The 24,366-nt window shown below is 37.1% G+C and overlaps 1 protein-coding gene across 3 annotated transcripts in view; it reads left to right on the top strand.

Moving 5' to 3' along the window:
* LOC149180322 (protein PSK SIMULATOR 1-like) overlaps window positions 1-24,366 on the top strand; it is a 200,142-nt gene that overhangs the window by 59,149 nt on the left and 116,627 nt on the right. For all 3 annotated transcript variants that reach the window (XM_089416021.1, XM_089416022.1, XM_089416023.1), the window contains one exon: window positions 18,243-18,336. In XM_089416021.1, coding sequence (XP_089272147.1) covers window positions 18,243-18,336 — 94 coding nt within the window. The remainder of the gene's footprint in view (window positions 1-18,242; window positions 18,337-24,366) is intronic.

Below are 24,366 nucleotides of genomic sequence, written 5' to 3'. Positions count from 1 at the left end.
CAGTCCGCATGAAGGTATCGATTAGTATGTGTTTTCTTTCGATACTTCTTTGTGAGGAGGACATCTAAGAATGCTAATTGGTTGTCTTTCTCAATTTCAATTGTTAACTTGATGTGTTCTGAAAGGATATTGATGTGAGCGAGAAATCTTCCAATTTATCTCTCTTATGCCTCCATTTCGCAAAGTAGATGTTGGCTATAACCGGAGATAATTGATTTCGTTTCTTATGAGGGTAGCGCCGAGCCTTTTAAAGACAACCAGATTGTGTCCTCGACGTAAGGGATGTTTACACAATGAATTTCAGAGTAATGTTTTCAACTCTGCATTGTTTTAGGAAACTCAATTTGGAAAAAAACTTAACTCTTAATAATCTCAACTTCTCGAACAATCTTGCACTATCTACAATGTCCCTTCCATTGTGGGACATGATAGACTGAAACAAAGAGTCCATTACATGCTGGAGATTTATGAAACAGTTGGAAAGAGCCTGTTGATATTTATTAAAACTAACATTTTAGACTACTACGTGAGTCCATCTTCAGGGTGAATACAATCTTGGTTTACGAGTATGTATTAATAGTTAATTTGCACAGAATGTCATCATGTCAGCTTGTTATAAATATTATTTGCTTTTTTCCAATATGGGTTTCAAAGTTTTTCTATTTTTTAGGGCTTCATCCCTGTTCATTGTGTTGCTTCTCTTTTCTCTTTCTAATGCCTCCTTTATTATAAATAGAAAAGAGGTTCCTTTTGTTATATATTCTTATATATAACAAGAATATGAGGAGCATTTACATCAGTTGGAAATGTGCTTCTGGATTAACTCTCTGTTTGCGAAAGAATCAAAGTTGTGTTTGCAGAGTGAACTTGTGTGCTTAAGTTAGGATACATCATTAGTAGGGATAGAGTCAGTGATGGATGGACTAAGATTCATGCCATTATTGATTGACTTGCTTAAGGATCATGACAAAGTTAAGAGGGGATGAATCATGATTTTGTTCAATGATGAATTTGATGTTTACTTCCATTTCTACTACCAATGAAAAAAATCTATGATTCATCCATTGTGGTACATTTGCATGCCAATTTCTTACAATCTGATTTGGTAGTAGTTTTACATCACTTTTCAAGGATTCCATAAATATTTGGTAAAGGTGGAATGAGTTTTGGGGACCACTGCACAGACTCCACAAATTCCAGCAGATGATGTAAGGGATAATGGGATATGAGACAAGGATGTTTGTCTTGCCCCTCCCCCTTCTCTAATAGAAAACGATATTGGACATCAAGATATCAATAATGCATGTACAAATGTATCATGATTGAGCACATGCATAACAATGAATTATGTAAATTGAAATTCAAAAAAGGTATGATTTATGATCTTGTTTCGGGATGAATATGGTGTTTCAATATACTTTCATTGCCCCCAGCATGAATAATAATAATGATCTATCCATTGTGGTGCATATTAGATGTCCATTTCAACAATCTAATTTTATAAAAGCTTTAAATTATGTTTCATAGTTTCAAGAAAAACGATGTTATTTCACAAAGGTTTGGGGAAGGTGGGTTGAGTTTTGGGGAAAAATGTAGAGGCTCAAATTTTAGGGGATGATTTTGCAAAACACTAGGCACAAGTCATATGGTTTCTCTCCCTATTGAAATATTGCAAATAATATAAAACATCGCAAAGTTAATAATATTGTTGTGAATGAATAATATCTAAGCAGACATACAACATCCAATTCAATAGCTTGAACCACAAAAAATGGTATGAATCGTGTTTTTTGAGGGACGAGTTTAATGTTTTAGCTACTTTCATTTTCATCACTAATGATGAAATTGTTGTTTCATACATTGTAGTGCATACTACATAATCTAATCCTATAATCTAATTTGATGATAGTTTTGAAGTATATTTCAGAGTTTGAAGAAAAAAACAATGCTTCAAAGGGGTTTAGGGAAGGTTGGACATGTTCTGGGGATGATTACAAAGACTTCTCAATTTCTAGGGGATTGTTTATGAGACAACAATGTATGAGATGTAGGGGCTTACACCCTCCAACTCTAGATTATTAAAAATGACATAGAAGATAAAAAAATTTAATAATGAAATTAATTATAGAAACTATCAAAGATGCTTCTTTAATACTTTGATTGTGGAGCATCCAATACCTATGAAAAGGTGGGATGCCATTTCCTAGTTTATGTCATGTGACCACTAGAGACAACTTGATAGTCATGATGGCTCAACTGCTTGACAATGTCCCCCTTGTTGTAGCACACTGGCCCATGGGGGAAATCATGTCACTTCTTGGGGGCCTTCATCCTTTGTGGAAGCAAAAGCAACACCTTGCTATCATAGGGGGCATTTAATCCCCGAAAGAAGTGAGATTAGATATAAAACTAACAATTGAACTCACACATGAAAATAACATAGGAGAAATGGCAGAAAGGGTATTACTAACCAATCAATATTATTCACATCAATTGTACATATAATATATTGGTTTTAATTAGCTGAGTAGAAACCCTAACCTAATGATGACACCTCATCAAATAATTAGGGTAATTTAATATGCCGAACATGCATTATACACACTTGGGTTAAATACTCTAATTTAAATTGTGAAAATATATAGGTGGTCAAGACTTGGTGATTGGTAGAGGGAGCTAAAGGCTAACAATCCCTCCCTCAGTGAGAAGTCCATAAATTTGTACCCACTAAGCAACATGAAGTTATATCTATTGCCACAAGTAGTGCCTTGAAGTCTTCAACCTGATGCTCATGGTCTAAAACCTCATGAGTCTTAATGAAGAACCACCTAAAGAAAACACAAAAGTGAATGTTGAATACCATGTCTAGAAATCTAACTATGCAACAAAAGAGCTAGATAACCTATATGTGTGCATTGACATAAAGACAAAACCAATGACAGCAAGCCTTGACGAGAAGTGAATTTGTTAAGTCCAACACATCCCAAACCTTGAAAATGATTGATGATCCAATTTTCCAAGTGAAAGTGCAAAATAATTGTTTGTGCTATGGTAGGCCTGAAGACCATCCTTGTAAAACTTGAAGACTATTCAAGTGAACAAAATGTGCACAAAAATGCTCTCCAAAAACGGCACGTAAAAAACTACCAATAATCCAATTGATGAAAAAAAGAGTTGATAAACATCCAAATCCTATATCTTGTATTACTTAGGAAACTAGTATAAGAAAAACTAGAAAACTATTGAGAAGTAAACTAGGTACATTTGTCAATATTGCCTCAAATATTGATATCAATTTATTGATAAAAAATGTTACCAAGCATGCAAGTCTGAAATATGTAATAAGTGATTGCATCCTCAATTCCAATATGGAAAACCATCCATAAAAATCATCCATGCCAACAATTTATGGCAACATCCTCAATATCCTCAAAAAAACAAAATGGTCAAAATACCAAGTGTTGACATGTCTTGGCAAGTAACCCTCTGAAGATCAAACTAACCAATGAAAATATTGCATGTGATTGATCCATGTCGAAAGCATTGAATCCTTAATCCATCATCCTAAATCAATTGCAATCCTCAAAACCTTGATACAATTTTGGAACTCGAAGTTTGACAACTTGCATATACCCCCCTATTAGATGAGAGGTGAAAACTCTTGGGACTTGTATATCAATGTCATTAATATACCTTAAAATGGAAAAGGGCAACTTAATGTCTTTGAGCATAGTTAGAATAATTGATATTCAATCTCAAAGATAGTCTTAATTGGGCACTGATTGTGCCCTAAATCAAACTAGTTGAAAGAATTCTTGTCCATTTCTTAATGATATCGCTTCTATCAAACTAGGCTTTACCTGTGTATGACTTCTAAATTCCAATAGAAAAATACTTAACCATTAACCATTCAAAATATATATGCTTAATATGAACCTTGTTTTCCTTTTGACACATTTTTGAAAGATAGTTTGTCTTCCCATAATGACTACATGGGTTAAGATTAAAATAGTTCAACTCTTTATGGTTAACTTGAAAGTAGTGTTGACATTGTTTACGTACAATATGTGATGTCCCAAATGCAGAAAATTTGGAACAAGCACTTCACATAAAAATTAATTATGCATTTAACAGAAGATTGCCATGTAAAATTAAAGACAACAGAGCACTGCAATCCATAACACACTGAACAAGAAAATTCTCAGCTTTATTATATTAGGTACGCTGGGGTTTTACATGCACAAACAACCCATGTAGCTGAGATGAAAAGCTGGCCTCAAATAGATCTACAATATTGGCGCCAATCGGCTTCCAAAACAAACTGAAAAATCAATACACTGCAACCTCTGAACCCTGGATGGATTCACCAAGGGAAGATGGGTGCTCGTCCAATCTCTCTATATCACCTGAGGGTTTTCTTCCTGGGGCTACCAATGGAGTAGCGAACCACGTTCTCGACCTCACATATAAGAAACATTATCAACTCCAAGATGTCCTCCAATGGCCTCCTCCTCCTCTTTTATAGATTTTTGATGGTCCCCTCTAGAACCTCCTATTTTATTATTATTTTAATGATGGGGCACTTTTCCCTTTTTTATTTTAATTAAAATATTCTTTTTAATGCGGGAAAAGGGTAAATTGGCCACCATGTCTCCTCGGGTTAGTGAAACTCACATCCAAAAATCCCGTCATGTAGATCTTCTCATTCCGGTTCCAACGAGCTATTATACTGAGGTGTTCCCTCAATTAATATCCCCGGAATGCCACCTCGAGCATAATTAATTATGTTATGTCCAATAATAATGCTGATTTTTGAAAGTTGTCGAAATGCAACGAAACGAAAGGCAAACTGCACTGATGACGAAATATGACAAGCGAATGCCATCAAATCCCATAAAAAATCCTCAAAAATTCATCGGGACCCATGATGACATAAACATGCTCCACTGACCTGGCCATCCCCTGTCCTGGAAATCCACCTTGGTTGTACTATGAAGAAGAGTAAAAATGGGGACATGACACAATACCAAACTTTTCATCTTGTCATCAACTTCATGATTTGTTGAAGTATATTGATGATTGTAGTAGTAGACAAGTACTTTTGCACGGGCTAAGAGTCAAGCATGCAGGAGTAATCCAAGACCTCCTTAGGATTTTCTCGTGTTGATTGAGTGTCTATTATGATCTTTTTCCCAAATCTAACCTAGGAAAGCACATTGATTAAAATAATTGATTAGTGTTGGCTATTGGGTTGGGGTTTTATAAGGAAAAATAAATTATTTACTTTAGTGATCTAGATCTAATCTCAATTGTTAATCTTAAGTGGATTAGGATTTAATCCTAGCTTCCTATCACTTTGGAGATTAGGCTTTGAAATCTAGCTCAATGAAGAATTACAATGACAACTTAAGCGAAGGAGGAAGACACAACACAACTTCAAGTGATTTGCAAATTTGAGAGAGAGAATTTCTCAAGTGAGGAATAAGGGACTCAAGGCTAAAGAGAAGGAAAAGTTTGCAATTGAAATTTTTTGAGGGAACTCAATGGAGGCCAAGACCGTATGAGTTGCTGAGCACCAAAATTCGTAGAGGGTCAAGATCTAGCTCCAGGGGATTTTCACGAGTTGAGGGAAGGCCACACATGTGATGGCTAACTTCTAAGCTAAATTCAGGCCTTATACTTGGATAATACAACTCAGTCCGCATGTGTGATGGCTAGGAGAGAGGACACTACCTGTGGATGTACTTTAGGATTTTGAGGGAGTTGAGTTTTCCAAGTTCGATTGTTGTAAATATTCTATGTTTGTCTGTTGGCGATTTTCCTTATAAGGGAGCCCTTATTTATTCTGAGAAATAAAAATGAAGGATAAATTGAAGGGTTTAATTTTTCTACTGTGTGATTAATTTTCTACTTGTGCTTTTGCTGTCAACTTTATTGTTAAAATCCTAGTGTGTTTCTATTCAACAATTTCATAAAATAATTTAGTAGGTTAAATAAATTTCTCATTCATAAAGAATTGCTTGGAATATAAATCAGATCTGGTATTTAGGAAATTTAACATGGTTTACAATAGACAAATTTCCAAAGTGTAAAGTTTTGATTTGGGAGGATGGTTGGAATCAGGTTCAAATTTGAAGATCAGTTGGAGGATGCATCCAACTATTGCCCCTGTAGGAAAGGTAGCATTATATTGATGGAGAATAGAGTTTGGGAGTTTGTTGGGCAAAAACTTGTCCTTCTTATAGATGCTGCACAACTAGGGATCCATAACCAAAAGGATGTTAAATAAAAAAGAATTATTCTGGATGTGATGAAGGATCATGTGATCCCTCATTTATTTGGAAAGAACACTGCCAAGGAGATGTGGGAGGCTTTGACGAATTTATATTAGAGTGACGACCAAAATAAGAAGATGGTGTTGATGGTGAAACTCAGGGGCACCAAGATGACCACATCAGATATAACAACTTCTTATCTCACTAGGATCACACAAGTTCATGATGAGTTGGCTGCAGTTGGGGAGGCCGTGATAGAGAAAGAGTTGGTGAGAATGGCCCCGTACGGCCTCACAAAGCCATGGGCTCCCTTTGTCAAAGGCATTGTGGCGTGAGGAAACCTTCCTAGTTGGGAGGCATATAAAGTCTCAACCTGTACGAGCCCTAATGCATGATAATGCCAATTTGTGCATGTTATGACAAAGGAGGATGGGTCACTTGCATCATAGAGATTTATCCATATTGAGGGAGATTGTCACTTGTCTTTCAAAGCTCATTGTAGAGAACCAGGGTGTGTGCAAGGGATGTGCACTTTTCAAGTATGCCAAGATTGCTTTTCCTAGCAGTGGTAGTAGGCCCTAGGGAGTTTTGGATCTGAGACGTGTGTGCTCCTATGTCAGTGGCATCTTTGACTGGTTACTGTTACCATGTGAACTTCATTGATGAGTTCTTGATGAGAATGTGCATCTACTTCATGTTGGCCAAGGATGAGGTATTTAGTTGGTTTTGGGGGTTTAAGGCTTTGGTGGAAAACCAAATTGGGAGGAAGATTAAATTTTTGAGAGCAGATAATGGTGATGAGTATACCTCCAACAACTTCAAGAATTTCTGCAAGGAGATTGGGATTAAGAAGGCGCTGACAATACCTTACAACCTTCAACAGAATGGGGTTGCCGAGCGGAAGAACAAGGTCATCGTTAGAGTTGTTAAGGCAACGATACATGATTAAGATCTACCCATGTTTCTTTAGGTAGAGGCATGCAACATAACAATGTATCTAAAGAACTAGATTCCTCATAAGGTCTTATAGGACAAGGTTCCTGAGGAGGCATTGGCAGGAGTGAAACTCACGGTTGTCCATTTTGTATCTTCGACTTTGCAGTTTATGTCCATGTACCTTCATACAAGGGGACGATGCTGGAGCCCTCAACATAGAAGGGAATCTTTGTAGGGTATATCAAGACTTCAAAAACATACAAAATATACATTCTAGCATAGTGGAAGACTGTGATAAGCTGGGATGTGAGGTTTGAGGAGAGTCGAGCCTTTAGGAAGTCACATGATCCCCTTCTAGTAGTGACAGAAGATAACGAGCAGGAGGCTTCAAAAATTGAGGAGAGACCAACACCACCTACAATAGGGACTCAATGTTCGGATCATCAGGAGTTGGAGGCTCCCGTTTCTATTAGGAGGAGGCTGAGATGGCTAGAGCAGACAATGAGAGATGCTCAGGAGCATGTGGAAGCTCCTCGGGGTATTTCAGGCGTAGTATATAAAATCGGAACTTGTGATCGAACGGGTCAACCTAGGAACTGGTCAAACTGGGATTGGTCATATCTCAATGAACCAATTTTAAAAAGAGTACACGAAATAATTAATTTTTAATGAAAAAACTATTTTTAAGATTTAAAACCATGATTCCAAACTAATAGAGACAAACTATGCAAAGTTTACTCATATATATACCATGTAGTGCAATACATATTATCAACAAAATACATAAGCAATGAGGCTGTAAATGGCTTAAAAAGTCCAAAAACAATGCTGCAAGCTATGGGGCCATTGGCCTACTACAAGACTACAAGTCTACAGGTACATATCAGTGATCAACATGATCAATCCTCGTCATGATCAAACTCATCACCACTACTAGACATAGGATCATCAACATGAGTTACATAAACATCATCTGGATTAGAGTCTTAGGATGCCTCAGCCTCATCTACAACCTCAGTAGTAGATATACCTAACGGAAGCACAAGTTGGTCGAGCTGCACGACTAGTGCCTTCCATTGGCTGTTTGCCTTTTCTTGATTTGGCTACTAATTCTGGTTCCATTGGTGCCACCAGATCTGCATTGCGATCAACCCCCCTAACTCCATGTCAATATCAAAATCAGGATCAAACTCAACTTCTTCAGTCTCCTCCACCCATTCTGATATTGGATCAATATTGTCCAACACAATGGGATCTAGATCAGTTCTTCTGTTCATCAATTGGTTGTGACTTAGTCAAAGGTTGTATTGCACGAAGATAAGATCATTTAATCATTTTTGTTCCAAACGATTTCTCTTCTTCATGTGTATGCGCTAAAAAACAAACCAATTGCGCTCACAACTTGAAGCACTGCAAGTTTGGCTGAGGACTCTAACCGCAAACTTTTGCAATTGAGGACATTGGCCGCCAAATGACTCCCACCATTGTGCTGCAAAGAAAAAAACATTAATTAGTAACTTAGTTCATTTCATTACTTATTTACAAGTATTTGTAAACAATTGAACTTTAAAAGAAAAACAAATTGGAATTGCTTACTTGGTTGATCCACATCTCTTGCCATCTTTGACAAGTTTTTGCCAAAGGTACCTATTTCCATAATAAAAAGAATAAGGTGTTTATGTATATTCAACTGGTCGGAGTGGTTAGAGACCATGCATTCCAAGCAATCATACAATCCATCTCTGACCTTCCCTTCTGCACATCTCCTAACCGAGCTTTATAATGATACTTTGGGTTCAAAAACTACCCAACTGCATGTATAGGACGATGGAGTTGATTGTTCCATCTGTTATTAAAGATCTCCAAAATATGCACATATTTAGCTAATTTATCCTTGTAAGCTACCTGTATCTGCTCCTTTACTTGATCCATAGGCTCATTGATGTAGCCCATGGTCAATTTTTCCCCATCCACCCACCATCTGTAGCACCTTAACAAAGGGCTTGGTAATTTTCACAATCTCTGCAAACTTTTTCTGAAAATAATTGTCAAAAACTTTCTTTTTGGTGTCTTTGCCATCTTGTCTGCAAGTATTTTTGTTGAGAATTGGGGCATTGCAACGTAAGGAAGTGAGTTGCAAATCTCGTAATTGTAGGCCTAACAAGCTCTTTGCCCCCATTGTTTTTCCTCATTAGGCTCAATACCCATGAGTGGCATTTGGCATGCTCTATAGTGTTTTTTACCCACTCCACTTTTCCTATGTCCTCAAGCATGAGGTCTATGCAATGTGCAACACATGGAGTCCAAAATATGGTCTTATGTTTGGACTCGAGCATCCTTCCAGCAAGAACATAGTCTGAGGCATTATCGATGATGACTTGCACAACATTCTCTTCCCCCACTGCATGAATAATCTCATCCAAAAGATTAAATAGAGGTTTGCATCCTTTACCTTATTACATGCATCAATTGATCTAAAAACATGGTTCCTTGAGGGCAAGAAACAAAGAAATCAATGATAGTGCGATTCTTTCCATCGATCCATCCATCTGACATGATGGAACAACCTATTTTGACCCATGACACTCTATACTCAATCAAATACTCATTAATGGAACAAATCTCTTTTTGCAAAAGAGCTCCCCTCAGGTCATGCACACTAGGGCCTTTGAAGCCCTTTCCTGCAACTACAACGGAGTCCCACATAGCTTGGTAATAAGGTGAGCAAGCAACATTAAATGGGATATTTGCATCATACCAACATCTAGCAATGTGTTGAAATGAAGATTCTTTGCATTTCTTTTTCCAATGGTCATCCAAGGTGGGTTGATGTTCAGTTAGAATTGGTTGGGAGGAAGTGGGATTAACAGAGGCAGTGGTGGCAGAGGTTGAGAAATAACTTTGGATGTTCATTCTCTTTTTTCCTTTAGATTTTTGGCCTTGATGATAAGACCCAAGAGTAGGAGGAACATAGTGATATGCGTCATTGGTGGAAGGGATAGAAAATGAGTCTTGAATCTCAAAATCATCATACCCACCATTTTTCATTGCTTGTAAAATTTCCTTCTTCCTTGCAATTTCTTCTTGGATAGCCTTTTCCCTAGCCTTATTCTCCTCAAACTTCTCAAACTTGGCAAGGAATTTTACCCTAACAGTACCTATCACTTCCTTTGGTGCATCACATGGCTTTACTTGGCCTCTTATCCCAGCCAAGTGTTGTTTCAACCTGAGAATACCCCCCTCCAATAGATTTATTGCAAAATTTTCATATCATTTTTCCATCAATCACATCACAATGAGCCCATGCAGTGCCCTTGGATTTTGGAGGCATGGTGGCTAGAAATACTTGAAAATTGCAAATTAAAAAAAAATTACAGCTCAATAAAATGGAAAACCTAAGATAAATTTGGGAAAAAAATGGAGCATGTTTAGCCTACAAAATTTAAGACTTGAAAACTAACAGTTGAACTTGAAATTTGATAGCATAGAACACATAAAAAAATGAAATACATGGACAACAATGAAATATGGGTGTTTTCAAGTGAAAATCCTTACCTGGAAATGCAAACTAGCTCCCTTGACCTCTTCTTGAAGATGTCAACTCCACTAACAACTTCAAACTAGCTCCAAGTCCAAGTCCAAGCCTCCAAGATGACTACTCCAACCAAAATTGAACACTCTCCAAGCTCCCAATGAATCTCACAAAATCTCCAAATGAGATGTGTGAGGCAAAATGAGAGGGGATTCCTCCGTTTATTGGCTTGGAGGGGTTGCTTTTGGAGGGAAACAACCATTAGTTTCCCTCAAAACCACCTCACAAGCCCCAAAAAACGCGTTTGGTGGGTCAGAGACCAGCTTGGCAATAAATTGACTGGTTTATGACAAAACATGCTAGTTATGGGAAAACCATCCGGTTCCGTCATAAATTGGCTAGTTTATGCCCTGTTTGTCAAAAAAACGACGATGAGGGCGGTCTAACTGTGTTTTTCTACTGGTCTAGTGGAGTTAGCTAATGAACCGGTTAGTTTGACTAGTTTCTGGTTCGAACCGACCGTTTTTGAATACAATGCAAGTTTCAGGGAGAGTAGACCTCCTAGGAAGTTTCCTAGTTACATAGCTCTCATGAGTAGCATCGTAGATTTCGAGCCTACTAGTTTTGATGATGAAAGAAACCAATAGGTTTGGAGGAATTCCATGGTGGAGGAATATGCCTCCATCATGAAGAATGATGTGTGGGATATTATACCGAGGCCAAAGGGGAAATTAATGGTTAGCTCTAGATGGATCTTTAAGATCAAGCATGCTACAGATGGAAGCATTGAGAAATATAAGGCATTGCTGTAATGCCCCAAATGAGAAAAATTTGGAACAAGCTCTTCACATAAAATTTATCATACATTTAACAAAAGATTGCCATGTAAAAATAAGCAAATAAAGCATTGCAATCTCATAACACAATGAACATGAATTCCTCAGCTTTATTATATTAGAAGAATTGAGGTTTATAGTTGAGATCAATGGCCTAAGACAGATCTACAATAGTGCTGCAATCGTCCTCCAAAACAAACTGAAAATCCAATACACTGCAACCTGTGAACCCTGAATGGATTCACCAAGGGAAGAGATGGATGCTCGCCCACTCTCACTGAATCAACCAAGGGTTTCTGTCCTGGGGCTACTGCTAGAGTAGAGAACCGGGTTCACAACCTCACATACAAGAAACAATATCAAAACCAAGATCTCCTCCAATGGCCTCCTCCTCCTCTTTTATAGATCTGATGGACCCCTCTAGAATCTTCTATTTTATTATTATTTTAATCATGGAGCACTTTTCCCTCTTTTATTTTAATTAAAATATTCTTTTTAATGCGGGAAAAGGGTAAATTGGCCACCATGTCTCCTCAGGTCACTGAAACTCCCATCCAAAAGTCCCATCATGTAGATCTTCTCGTTTCGGTTCCAACGAGCTATTACACTGAGGTGTTCCATCAATTAATCTCCCTGGAATGCCACCTCGAGCATAATTAATTAAGTTATGCCCAATAATAATGTTGATTTTTGAAAGTTGTCGGAATGCAACGAAACGAAAGGCAAACTGTGTTGATGATGGAATATGCCAAGTGAATGCCATCAAATCCCATAAAAACTTCTCAAAACTCCATCGGGACCCCTTGATAACATAAACCTGCTCCAATAACCTGGCCATCCCCTGTCTTGGAAATCGACCTTGGTTGTACTATGAAGAAGAATAAAAATGGGGACATGACAAATGTTCTTGGCGAGAGGGTTCTCCTAGGAGGAGGGAGTGGATTATGAGGAGACAATTGCTTTTGTTGCTAGTATGCTATAAACTTTACATTAGATGGGGTGGTGGATACATTAGATGGATGGGAAGACAACCTTCCTCAACAAAGATATTGAGGAGGAGGCGTACATTGAGTAATCTCAGGGCTCAGAGGTGCATGGAAGAGATTCTCATGTGTGCAGATTGAAGAAAGTATTATATAGACTCAAACAAATATCGAGGGCATGGTACACGAGGATTGATGAATACCTGTTAAGGATGGGCTTCACCAAGAGTGAGGCAGATCCCAACTTGTACTTCATACTAGTTTGTGATGATCGACTCATATTGGTACTTTATGTGGATGACCTATTTCTCATAGAGTCGGAGAAGATCATCGAGATGTGCAAACGCGATTTAGCTTTGGAGTTGGAGATGAAGGACATCTGCATGAGACACTACTTTTAAGGATTGGAGGTATGGCAGTAGACAAACGAGATTTTCTTGGGACAAGGAAAGTATGCAATTGATATCTTGAGGAGGTTCGAGATGATGGAGTGCATGCCTATGTCTACATCCATGATCACCAATCTGAGGAAGTTGAATGCTTAAGATTAAGATTTGGTGGACCCTAGTGTGTACTGTTGAGAATTCAGTAGGGCAATGATTATGATTAATTCTCTTTACTTGATAACTGCTTGTTGTTATTTTTTACTTATTAACTTGTTCCTACCAAAACAAAAAGCATAATGAGACAATATATAGGCTGCAAGATAGGGCAAAACCTCACCTCTTAAGAGGAAAACCCTTAAATCTCTTCTCTTCCTTATAGATTCTCCAATTGACAAATTCCAAGACCTTAATACTAAGACCAATACCCTCCAAGACCAAGACCAACCTCTTTGAATGATGTGCCAACTTCGATCTAGTCAAACCCAATAAAATCTCTTCCAACAACACCTCGACAACCTTCTGCTGCAAGATTTTCGGCCTCCTTTTGCAGATCTGAAATTTCGGCCCCCAACAACTGTTGCTACCAATGTGGGAACTTCAATCTTCTTGTTGAGCCCTCCTTTGAACTTCACTTGCCTTTTCTCGACTTCTGGAGCTTGAGAGAGACCCTTGATAACCTTCACTTGACCTCCTTGCCTCCTTTCCTCTAAGATCGAACTTGTGGAAGGATGCCCTAGGTTAGCGCAGAAACCATAGTCTTCTCTAGCACGCTTGAGAGAGAAAGATAGCCCAAACAAAAACTTCTTTGTACTTCTTCTTCCTTCGCTGCCTCTTCCTTATTCTTCCTTCGCTAGAATGAGAGATGAGTGAGTGTCTTCAAGGAGGATGAGTCCTCTTCTATACATAGGCTTCTTCAAGGGTGGACGTGGCTCTTTCTTTGGGCTGACTTGCCATCTACTAGGCCGTCTTGGTCTTGGAGGGTATTCCTCCACTTTTAAAGACAAAAAGTATTTTTCTTTACAAGTTACAATGTGCCTAGTGGGGTCTTCAATTTATGACAATGACTCTTTTGACTTCTGGAGCTAGGACAAACCCTAGGAGCACTCAATGGGTGCTTGACCTATAAAATAAAAGACCTTGAGCATCAAACCAATGCTCCAAAAACAATAATAATAATTTCCTTTTATTTCATAATTCACAAGAATAAAAAATACATTTCATACTTATGAAGACCGAACCTAGTTACACATTTTTCAACATGTATAGGTAGCTGATTGGTTCATTGATGTATTTGGTCAACACTAGGTCAGATATATGCTTTGCTATGAATACCCTGAGCTAGTTTATGGTAAAGCTAAGGAGGGTGCATTGGGTTGCAGCGAAGCATGTGCTTAGGTACTTATGAGATACAATGAAGTATGGCTTGAGATACGTTGGGTTGCAGCGGAGCATGTGCTTAGGTACTTATGAGATACACTGGAGTATGGCTTGAGATAGGTCAAGAATGGTGGGGTGCAACTGCAAGGCTATACAAACTCAGATTGGGTTGGTGTTGAACAAAGTGTAACTAGGTTCGGTCTTCATAATGGCATGATCTTTGTAATTGATGTAATAAAATTATTTTTTTGTAAACTTGCTACATGGGTTTCATGAGCAAGAAGTGTCATTAGGTGAAAGACTTCTTCTTGATGTCTTTAGGATTTATTTATATGTCAAAGAGTCATGTCATATGTATAGAAACTCTTTATGAGTTTATGTAAATGTATTCAAGTCTACAAAGTTGTGAAAAAGCCCTCCAAAGACCAAGCATAATCCTTCAAGAAGTTTGCAAGCAAAAACAAGGAAGAGGTCTTCATGTCGACTCCAAAAATAAATTAAATGCATAAATTTATGTCATGTCGGCTTGAGAAAAATTCACGTCGGTTCATGGGATCATGTCAGCTTAAATATGGAGCACTCACCACTATAAATACCCCGTCAAGGTATCCTCCAAACTCAGATAAGAACTTTACATTCTTCCTCTCTGAAATTTCGGGTGTAGTAGCCGCAATCAAAGCATAAGGTATTCGCAGATGAAGTGAACTCAGGTACAAGGATCCGCATTCAAGGATGATAGATCTCGCATTATCTCTAAAGGCTTGACTGCACCTCAGATGGGTATAAGGTGTAGTCAAGATGGATCCCAGATTGATGGAGTTCCAAGGTCACCAAATAGACAGTCTCGACATAGAGATGTCTATGAGGTACAGTCGTAACCAGATCTAGGAGGTGTGATGAGGACGTAGTGTTGACCAAAGTTCTGGGCTAAATACACTCTCGGCATACCTATGACTTGAAGTAGAGAAGAGCTCGGACGAGGGTACCGTATTGTCTTGGTATATAAACCTCGGTGGCATACCTATAGCAGCCCAAACACAATGAACAACAATGATAGATCTATTCTCTCGACTCAATGAAGATTATGTTAGATATTACAGTCTTGGCATAACTCTGATAACGAAATAGGTTTCGATGATGATCAAGAGATCCTTGGCATACCAGTGAAAGGAGACAGTATTCAGATCTAGTATGATGCAGTCTTGACGTGCTACTAGGAGCAGTAATAACCATGATGATCACAACCTTGATACAATGATGATAACGAGGTGCAGACACAAGATATGATCTTGTACTTGAAGATCATGTTCTCGATGAAGGTATAGAGATTACATCGGTGGTAATCTCTGGAGCAGTCATGGTAATGCAGAAGCAGTAAGGGTCTCAATAATGCAGCAGTGAAGGAATGATGAAGATCTCAGCAGTGATGGAGAAAAGGATTGATGTCTTGGTCTTGGAGAGGCAGAATGTGTCAAGGGTCATGGTCTTGGTATTCGTCAATGGAATCTCTATAAGAAGAATTTTGTGTGGGTTTTCCTCTCCAAGAGGGAGAGGTTTTGGCCCTGGCAGAAAGCCAAACATTTGTGTTCTTGTCTCTTTTGGTTTTGATAGCAGTTTGATGAAGCTAACATACACACACTAATAATGAAGGAAACATTGAACTAAGATAAATTGTATAAATACTTCACAAATTGTTATCATGTAATGAAGAATCAATTAAATTATGTGTGCCCTAGATTCTTCAACAGTTGGGAGTCCAGTGGACAAAAAGAGCACCTTAAGGTGTTTCTTTAGCTTGCGATCTACAATGATTTACTGGTTTAGTAGGAAGCAAACTTCCATGGCACTCGGTTTAGCAAAGGCCAAGTATATGGCAACAAGTTTGGCGAGTTGTGAAGCTATTTGGCTTTGGAAGATGCTTCCAAGTTTATTTGGTCTTGAGTTGGATCCTATTGTGATACACTGGGATTATCAAAGTTACATAAAGCACTCAAAGAATCCAGTGTTTGGGGTTGTATTTGCACAAAGATCCATATTCAAAACCCCCATAGTTGGTGCAGAAGAGGCCATGCGAAAGCCCTAGAAGACTTTAATGGCATAGATATGCTCCTCATAGCACTACATGTCAGCTATTTCTCCAAAAAAAACATTAATATGAAGATTGAAAATAATCTTACAAGGAATAAAAGTTACAAAGAAATTTATATAGAAGAAATTTATAGAAAGAACATAGAATATTGTCTTAAAATACAGTTAATTAATGCACTGAGAGGCACTGTCTAGTCTAGTATTGAAGAGATGTTGTGATGTCCTGTCGTGTTATGTTATCCAAACATTTTTATCTAGTCAAATTACATAAATAAAAATAAAATAAAATAAAATTAAGAAAATAAAATGAAATAAAAATAAAAATCAATAATTATAATTATTAATTAAAACATTTTGACTCGGTCAAATTATATATAAATCAAATTAAATTAAAAAAAAAAAATAATAATAAAAATTATAATTATAATTATAATTAAAAAGAATTAAACCAACCTAGATCCATCTTAACTCCAGATCTACCAAGAGCCGAGAGGGATCAAATCTCTTGAGGTGCAAACCACTTTTAGAGTGAAAAGAGATTTGATCCCTCTCGATCCTTGGTAGATCTAGAGTTAAAAAGGATCTATGCTGGTCTTTTTTTTTCTAATTTATGTAGAATTCAAAATGTTTAGAAAATATTATATATATTTAATTGCTTAATTGCATGGAGAGGTGCATTTTAGAACGTAGTATGAGAGCGATATGTAATTTCGTCCGCATTCAATGTCGAGTTTCCTATATATATATATATATATATATATATATATATTTTTTTTTAAATTTAAATTTTTCGTTATTTTTTAAGTTAAATTAAAAAATAATATTTAGTCCAAATAGAAGGTTTATTTTGAAATATTCTCAAAAGTAAGTAGTCCTTTTTTTCTTTTTAATTTAAAATTGATTTATTAAAAAAATGTCACATGAAGTGTCATATGAAATGAATTATAGCATTTTGGGCATCTGGGAATGATAGGCCTTTGTATTGGCCCATGGTATTGTAACAAACTTACAAAGCCTATTCATAGGTTAAAAATCTCCATGTTTAAGATTCTTGTTTCATGTTTTTTTTTAAATGTATATATGTTTAACTCATATACCAGCCTAGATCCATCTTAAATCCAGATCTACCAAGCACTGAGAGGGATCAAATCTCTTTCATTTTAAGAGGTTTATATATTGAGAGATTTGATCAATCTCGGCGCTTGGTAGATCCATAGTGAAGATGGATTTAGGCTGGCTACTAAACTTTTATGATTGAAGAACTATACAGTCAATTATTACTAAACTTCTATGATTAAAGAACTGTGAAGTATTATGAGATATTAGAATTTAGAAGGAAATCAAGAATATTGTAAAAAATTACAATAAATTATTACTAAACTTATATGATGTTATATTGTTATCAAAGCTTACTTGTGAATGAAGGAATCAAATTTTCAGACCAGGTTCCTGCTTGTTACGGTGAATGACTCCAACAGGATACCAGGAGGTGTTCTTCCAAAAACACAACCGAAAACTTGAAATTTCATTTTACTAGCTGTCCCTTTTGTTGTAAACATTGCAGATGCCTACCTCTTTGTAATGGGACATTCAAATTTTTCATAATTGATGATTCAATCCAGGTTTATCAAGATAGCTTGTTTATTTTAAAGTCCACAGTATCATATACTGTTCTAGAGGCTGACTTGAACTCTGTCTACTAGAAGATTTTCAAGGTCATTTTCCTGACGACGAGAAAGGATTCTGTACTTTTATAGATAGTAGTTATGTCAGAGAGGACAATGAGGATGCAAAATCACTTTGTATGAAACATTTTTCTTGTGATGCAGGAATTATACCATGAATTACATGCCTTGGATAGATTTGAACAAGATTATCGGCGCAAGGCTCAGGAGGAAGAATCATTAAATGTACCTCAGAGAGGTGTAAAGCTGACCTCCCAATATATTTGAGGCATGAAAGCATTTTGTGTTGCAGTATCTTTTTCTGTGTTTTCTGAAATGTAAAATTGTTCATCAAATGTTTCCACTTGAAGTAATATGCAAATTCTGTGTTTTCCGAAATGTAAAATTGTTCATCAAATGTTTCCAGTTTGAAGTAATATGCAAATTCAGAGAATAAAGGAGTCCTCCGTGCTTGTGCATTATGAAGGATTTGAACTGGCTGCACATTATAATGATTATATTGCTAAACAATAATACCAAAATTTGAAAAGCATAATTTTGTGAGTCCTATTTTGGTTTTCCTTTTACTATGAATTTAGTATCGGGATATGTAGTGAAGTATTCAGATCCCGAGTAGTTTCTGTTGATATTTGTAGATATTTGTATTCAGTCAATTCTATTTCCATTAACTACAAAGTCTGATATTAATTTTGATACTGATACGCTACACGAGGGAGACTTCAGCTGACCCGTGGAATTTACTAAGTTAGTAAGTACCATACAATCAATATGGAAGTAAAATGTGCTACAGAGTAAATATTGTTATATCAAGCATAGAGGTGGCTTTCAAACCTGTGTATGCCAATATAATATATCAATGTTGCGAACATCTCGATAACATCCCTATTTTATCTCGAAATCACGATTTTTTGGCCTAGCGGATGTTTTCTGATTTTTACAGATATTTTGATGGTATCTTAATTTTGCGGATGTTTGTCGATTTTTACTGATATTTTACGAATTTTTGGTTTTCCGAATCCTTGCCGATTTTATCCAGATGACGATGTTTGCAACACACACACACACACACACACACACATATATATATATGTATGCAGGGTCTCCCTTCATAGTAGACATTTTTAATATGATCATCGATGTTCGCAACATTGATATATATATATATATATATATATATATATGCATGGTCTCCCTTCAAAGTAGACATTTTTAATATGATCATTAAACCCACTGTTCTTAATGCTTTGGAGATTTGGGGGCTTAATTTAGGGCGATTTGATTGTGCACATATTGAGAGGATCTTGTTATCACCTTAAAATTCCCATCTTGCATAAGGTAAGAGGAGTCTGGATAACTATAGGAAATGAGCCATTGTCACCTTGCTTGTTTCCTTTTGCTTCGAAGTTAGTGAGTGCTAATTTCAGCGGTGGGGGGGGGGTATCTCTAAGAGATTTAAGGTGTCAACTGCAAAATGAACACTGATAAGTAGTACCTTGAATTGATAAAATAAATCAGCTGTGCTGTAGGAATCTAATAAAATCAGCAAACAGGGAAAATAAACCAGCAAGCTAAAGTGTACTGAAAGCGATGCAAATTAAACTACAAATTAGAAGGGATAATGCACTTTATAATAAAATAGCAGTGCACAACAAGCTGTAAACATGCATTAATCACTCTAAACTGCTGGAAAAACATGGAAGTTAGTGCAATGAATGCTCACTCAATATGGGCCATGTTACCACAAAATCTAGCAGGCCTTGGACAGGGAAACACTACAAGACTAATAGCTAGACTAAGTGCTAACATTGGGACAATGGCCCACAGTCACCACAGCCAAGATCCCCCCTTTCACCGATGGGAGGAATCCCGGTAGAAAGGAGATCACTTAGAATAGATATGCTAAGTATAGGGCATGAAGTGATCAAACTAGAGCTCATTCAAGAGAGAGACTCAATAATGGTTCAATGCTTCAAAGGAGCAAAAACGCTCTCAAAGAAAAGCCCTAGAAAAGGAGTCTCAAGACTTAGGGTTTTGAGATTTTCGATGGTGATATGTATTCACGAGTTCAAGGCCACGAAGAAAAAGATTCTTATGATCTAGTGTGATCCAGATTCCATGCCTTCCGACAACCTTTCATAGGAGGAGATTCCTTTCCTTTGATCATGCTTCTCAAGATCGAGCGATGATCCATGTTACCTGCAACCATACAACATGACTTTATTATGAGTACAAGCATACATACCTTATTTACCTTTAGGTCATTTAGGCTTCTTTCAACAGCTTCCTTGATTGAAAAGAGCTTCAACCCCTTGATCGGCTTCATTTTCTTATGTCATCATACCATCATTCCATAAGTTGGAGTTCCTAATGAAACACTTGCTTCTTCTCTAGATCAGTGAACCTTTCGAAGAAGATTCCATCAGAGAATCTTGAGGATATTGCATATCCCTATCCAACAGATGTTTCCTTTTGACTTGATGTATGATGAGACTTATCCTGGATGAGTTCTTCCCTTCCTTTAGTTTTCAATGAGGTTCCCAAGAGCTATAACCTTCACAGTTGACTGTCATAGATTTTGTTCCAGTTGTCCTTCATGCTTCCCTATGGTGATGGATTTATATATTGAGAGATTTGATCAATCTCGGCGCTTGGTAGATCCATAGTGAAGATGGATTTAGGCTGGCTACTAAACTTTTATGATTGAAGAACTATACAGTCAATTATTACTAAACTTCTATGATTAAAGAACTGTGAAGTATTATGAGATATTAGAATTTAGAAGGAAATCAAGAATATTGTAAAAAATTACAATAAATTATTACTAAACTTATATGATGTTATATTGTTATCAAAGCTTACTTGTGAATGAAGAAATCAAATTTTCAGACCAGATTCCTGCTTGTTACGGTGAATGACTCCAACAGGATACCAGGAGGTGTTCTTCCAAAAACACAACCGAAAACTTGAAATTTCATTTTACTAGCTGTCCCCTTTGTTGTAAACATTGCAGATGCCTACCTCTTTGTAATGGGACATTCAAATTCTTCATAATTGATGATTCAATCCAGGTTTATCAAGATAGCTTGTTTATTTTGCTCTTCTTCTATCTTGCTTCTTATGATCTAAGCATTATCCGAATACATGGAAAGGGATCAAAGGGCCCAAGGGACTCTAATGAAACCAGTCAAAGGTCCCCTCATCCCTATATAGCAGAATTGGAGACATCAAAGAGATATATGATAAACTGGTAGAACTACGCTCTGAAGATGCGATAAAGAAGGTCATATCACTTAGATCTGATCTACACAAACTGAAGGTGTCAAAAGATAAAAGGTTATCTTCATAAGATCTCAATTGCAAAATCTGGGAGAGATAATCTTCATTGTTCTAAATGCACTAACTGATGAACAAGGTAACAAATGAGGATAAGAAGGCTATCCCATTCAACAACTTGTGGTTTCTATGCAAGATAGAAGAAGAGCAAAAAGTGTTCAGACATTTGTCAAAAGGAGAGAAGAACATAACTAAGTTTCAATGCTACGAGCACAACAAGAAAGATTGTCCCCAACTCGAAAGGGGCAATAACAAGGAAGATAAAAGAAGAAGTCCATTTCACCAAAGAAGTGGAGGAAGTTGAAAGAGGAAAAGCATTAGAAGCAAGAGATCGTAACATCACCATAGGGAAGCATGAAGGACAACTGGAACAAAATCTATGGCAGTCAACTGTGAAGGTTATAGCTCTTGGGAACCTCATTGAAAACTAAAGGAAGGGAAGAACTCATCCAGGATAAGTCTCATCATACATCAAGTCAAAAGGAAACATCTGTTGTATAGGGATATGCAATATCCTCAAGATTCTCTGATGGAATCTTCTTCGAAAGGTTCACTGATCTAGAAAAGAAGCAAGTGTTTCATTAGGAACTCCAACTTATGGAATGATGGTATGATGACATAAGAAAATGAAGCCGATCAAGGGGTTGAAGCTCTTTTCAATCAAGGAAGCTGTTGAAAGAAGCCTAAATGACCTAAAGGTAAATAAGGTATGTATGCTTGTATTCAATATAATAAAGTCATGTTGTATGATTGCAGGTAACATGGATCATCGCTCGATCTTGAGAAGCATGATCAAAGGAAAGGAATCTCCTCCTATGAAAGGTTGTCGAAAGGCATGGAATCTGGATCACACTAGATGAAATCAACATAATATGTCCTCATATGAAGTATGAGGTGGATGACTATAATTGAGGAACTCTGATTGAAAGCTACCGGGAATGAAATATGTGAAGAAAGAAAGGAAGAGATCATAGACTATGCAACCATAGAAGAAGGCATTCAACATCTGAGACCAAGAAGATTTGACTAGGAGATCTCTCGAAAAGATATGAAGACTTTGATGGAAATCTGTGAAAGATGGAGACCCTTGACAATGGATATCTGTGGGAGATATGTCAACATGTATGTAGGATGCTGATGCAAACTTGAAGATGTCATGATGAAGGATCATCACAAAGGTAATTTTGATTTAAGTGTTCATTTCTTATTTTTGAACAAATATCTGGATGGGTTTATGTAGGTTTGCCAAGGGAAGAACTGTGGATGTCTTCCAAGAGGACTATATAAGGATGTAAGGAATAATGACATGATTGACCCATGGATGAAAGTGATGGATGGTTTGTGCCCTATGAAGAAGCCACAAAAGATGAAGAATCCTTGACAAAGAAATCCATGACATCGAAGGAAGGAGCTCTTGAAACAACTAGTTGAGAAGTTGCTGTAGGTCCCTAATTAAGAGGGAGCTTGAAAAAAAGTTTCTTACTTGGAAAAAACTTGGAAATTCCAAAGCCAAGAGGGAGCTTAGGTACATTCCTTCCGTAGGTATGAGTACATTCCGTTATTGGAATTGATATGTCCTCCCTAATTGAGAGGGAGAGATAGACACATCATTCTGGTGAAGACCCAGGAAGACAGAATGGAGGATTGGGTAAACATCTGGCATCCGATGCTCTTTGAGGATGAGATACGACATCCAAGGTAAGAGTAGTTGTAGAAGATTGATATTCTTTGAGGACTGGCTACCCAAGATAAGAATAGTGCAAAGAAGGTCATACTCTGTGAACAGCCAAGTGGAGTATGTACCTTGAGAGACAATGATTATGGTGTCTATGAATCATTGGTCTCGCCAACATTGTGCTTTGATCATGTGGATAGAGTTGTTAGTCAAGGCCTTGCTATGTGACAATGCTGGTTGATATGATGCTATACAGATGGGTTACCAATCCGATTCTTCTTATGAGAAATTCTTCAGATTGAGAATGCCCAAGTACCATTATGAATACCTCCCTAGTTAAGAGGGAGTGTTGAAAAGTGTAACTAGGTTCGATCTTCATAACGACATGTAATTGTGATTTTTGTAAATGATGAAAAGAAGTAAATAAAATTATTATTATACCTTGCTTCATGGGTTTCATGAGCAAGAATTTTTATGTTTAGTTGGCTCCCATTGAGAGCCTTAGGATTTGTCATTAAAGTCAATGTCATGAGTCTATAAGCCCTCCAAGACAAGCACATGATTCTCCTCTTCTAGTCGGCTTCAAATTGAAATAGAAGTTTCATGCCAACTCACTCAAATAAGAGACACAATTGTTCAAGATACACATGTCGGCTCACTCAAATAAGGGACACAACTATTCAAGATACACATGTCAACTTATTTATGGAGGACCAACCACTATATATAGGTGTGAAAGACCTTCGGATAAACACAGTCAACAATTTGATATACCTCTGATATTTTCAATGGACAAGGCAAAGACAAGTTCGGATGGAACTCAGATGGGTACAATGAACAGTTCAAATATAATCGCAGTCAAAGGAACTCAAATCTCACTCTGAATTCGGATGGACAGTCACAGTATATAGTGCGGATCTCCACAGAGAAGACATTTTGGATGTCTCCGTGAATTTCGGATGGACAACAATATAAAAGAAGACAGTTTGGATGACAAAGTATAGAAGGAATTCAGATCAGTGGTGAAGGGACAACAAAGACATTTTAAAGACTTTGGATAACTGAGAAAGTATCTCGGTGATAAAGAGAAACACAGTTTGGATGAAGGTACATATATGGTACAGTTCGAAGCTATGGAGACCACAATTCGGTACAGTGCTTTGATAAGTTCTGTGCTATGATTTGGTTCTGGTCTATTATAGTCTTTGTACAACTACAATAAGAAGATCTCAGTGTCATGATGAGACCACAGTGATAAGA

The sequence above is a fragment of the Pinus tabuliformis genome, chromosome 3_2, assembly GCF_031772625.1.
Source record: "Pinus tabuliformis cultivar Carrire ecotype Pingquan chromosome 3_2, CPIR1, whole genome shotgun sequence".
Taxonomy (NCBI): Eukaryota; Viridiplantae; Streptophyta; class Pinopsida; order Pinales; family Pinaceae; genus Pinus; species Pinus tabuliformis.
This window is presented reverse-complemented; position numbering and strand designations above follow the sequence as displayed.